The sequence below is a fragment of the Poecilia formosa genome, unplaced genomic scaffold, assembly GCF_000485575.1.
Source record: "Poecilia formosa unplaced genomic scaffold, Poecilia_formosa-5.1.2 Scaffold376, whole genome shotgun sequence".
Taxonomy (NCBI): domain Eukaryota; kingdom Metazoa; phylum Chordata; class Actinopteri; order Cyprinodontiformes; family Poeciliidae; genus Poecilia; species Poecilia formosa.
The window spans coordinates 46,269-48,904 of NW_006800315.1; the positions used below are offsets into that span (position 1 = coordinate 46,269).

General features: G+C 48.6%; 1 protein-coding gene across 1 annotated transcript in view; it reads left to right on the forward strand.

Moving 5' to 3' along the window:
• Window positions 1–2,065, forward strand: part of LOC103154210 (uncharacterized protein KIAA1109) — a gene marked incomplete at its 5' end in the record, with an annotated part of 48,057 nt that extends 45,992 nt beyond the window's left edge. The window contains 4 exons of the mRNA XM_016662501.1: window positions 104–425; window positions 503–637; window positions 731–899; window positions 1,734–2,065. Coding sequence (XP_016517987.1) covers window positions 104–425; window positions 503–637; window positions 731–899; window positions 1,734–1,950 — 843 coding nt within the window. The remainder of the gene's footprint in view (window positions 1–103; window positions 426–502; window positions 638–730; window positions 900–1,733) is intronic.
• Between the last annotated feature and the right edge of the window lie 571 nt (window positions 2,066–2,636).

Here is a 2,636-nt window from a genome sequence, read left to right on the forward strand (position 1 = left end):
GCTTTAATAAGGTTTAATAAACCTTATTAAAGCTAGTTAAAGTTTATTAAACATGAAGAATAAATGCAGCTGAACGTTTTCCTAAAACACAATAAAACTTTATTGTGTTTGTTCAGCAAAGGATCCACTTCTGTTTATAATCCATGTGAGAAGTTTTATCAGCCGGATGACATTGATCCGACGGCTTCGTCTGCAGAGCGCCTCAGTGACCTTTGACCCCTGTGCTGCAGAGCTGAACCTGCTGCGTAACGTGGACTCCAGCGGCGAGCAGAGCAGCGAGGCGGCGCGCAGCTCCAGCCTGCTCAGCAGCTTCCGGGGTTCGCACGCCTACGACCACGAGACCGAGACCATCTTCGCCCTACCCAGAATGCAACTGGACTTCAAGTCCATCCATGTGCAGGACGCCAACGAGCCGGCGCTGAGCGGTGGGCTGCTGGTGTACTGACCCGGTTCCGCTCTGGGTTCCGTTCCGGTTCTGACCCGGTTCCGGTCTCTGTTGCAGACGCCGGCAGTAAGCCGAAGGTGGAGTGCAGCATGGTGACAGAGTTCACCGACCACATCTGCGTTACCATGGACGCGGAGCTCATCATGTTCCTGCACGACCTGGTGTCCGCCTACCTGAAGGAGAAGGAGAAAGGTGAGCTCACCTGGTTACCATGGCGACCAGCTTCAGGCCGAAACCAGGCGCTCCGACGGCTGATGAACAATGTCTCCTCATCCTCTTCCTCAGCGCTCTTCGCCCCGCGGCTGCTCGTCGCCCGGCAGGGCCAGAAGAGCCCCACGGCGCCGCAGGACGACGCCGGCGGCGCGCAGAGCGAACGCGACGACGCCGTCAACTACACCACCGTGGACTGGAGGGAGTTCATGTGCAACACCTGGCACCTGGAGCCCACGCTCAGGTGAGGCCCCGCAGGCCCCGCCCCCACGATAATCCAGAATAATCCAGAACCAAAATGCGGCGAAAATCACAGCAAAACCTGAAATCACAGCTTGATTCCAAAACTGAAGCTGATATTATTATTAATATGTATCATAATAATAATGAAAGTGATTAACAAAATTTAGTAAAAACGACCAAATAAATTAGCCATGTAAAAATTAATGAAATCAACATTTTAGTGATATTGAACTATTACAAAATTTTGTTGGTTATTTTCATTTAAATTAATTAAATAAAAATAAATGGATTAAGTAGAAAAAATAAAATAAACCAGAATCGCTCTCTAAAGTGAGAAATCTGTGTTATTACAGCTTCTGTTAATAATAAAATGCGTATGCCACGAATGGAGGCCTCGGTGGTCGCAGGTTCGATTCCCGGCCTGGAGACATTTGCTGCACGTCTTCCCTCTCATTTCCATGTTTCCTGTCAAACTGCTCCCACAGAAACGCAGCTAAACCTTTAAAAATAACAATAAAATGCATTTCAGGTCATGTTTTATTTTGTCTGTTTTGTTTGCATCAAAATTTGTCCATTTTTTATTGGTAATCTGGTTTTTACATATTTCATATAGAAATACTATAAAACTCTGCAGATTTTTTCACCAGATTTAGTTTCATCTGAGATTAAAAAAAAGAAATAGAAAGAAAATAAACGATTTACTAAAATATAGAAAACTTTATTTACAGTAAAAGCTGAACTTAAGCATAATGATGATGCGTTTCCTGTTTTAAGAGTTTCTTCGTTTTTATTTTGAGGACTGTGCTGAGGGCGGCCATCTTGTTTGTGTTTCCAGGCTCATCTCCTGGACCGGCAGGAAGATCGACCCGGTCGGGGTGGATTACATCCTGCAGAAGCTGGGCTTCCACCACGCCCGCACCACCATCCCCAAGTGGCTGCAGCGCGGCGTCATGGACCCGCTGGACAAGGTTCTGTCGGTTCTGATCAAGAAGCTGGGCGCCGCCCTGCAGGACGAGAAGGACAGGAAGGGGCGGGACAAAGAGGAGCACTGAGGGAGGGACTGGGACCCAACTGGATCTGACTGGGAGATTCGGCTGGAACCCAACAGGGCTCCAACTGAGATCTAACTGGGACCCATTGGAACCAAACCAATGCAGAACTGGGAGATCCAACAGAGATACTACAGGGACCCAAATGGGACCAAAGTGGAGCGTAACTGAGATCCAGCTAGGAGCCAACTGGGATTGAACTGGGAACCATCCGGACTGATTCCTCTGACCACTCTTCATCCAGAACCACGCTGCTGCTGCTAGCATCATCGACCTGATGGACGGTCTAGTTCATGTAAACACACCCTGGCCTTTTCTTTGTTTCCCATGGAAGACGATCAGGCATGCTTCATGTAGGATAGTGACCATCAGCAGCTGCTCCGCAGACCTCACCATGGTTGTTTTAACTCTTTATTTCTGGGGTGTGGGAACAGTACGTGACTCTGGTGTTGTAGCTCGGTCTGTTTTTAATCCGCGCAGTAGAACCAGTGTACATAGATCCGTTTCTTAAGTGTGTTGATTTCTTAACGTAATAAAACCATTCAAGGTGAAACCAGGAAGTGATTTCTTCCTCGGGTCCCCTCGGTTTGGGACAATTCTCCAGGTTCCCCAGGCTCCCCAGGTTCCCCAGGCTCCCCAGGTTCCCCAGGCTCCCCAGGCTCCCCAGGTTCCCCAGGCTCCCTAGGTTC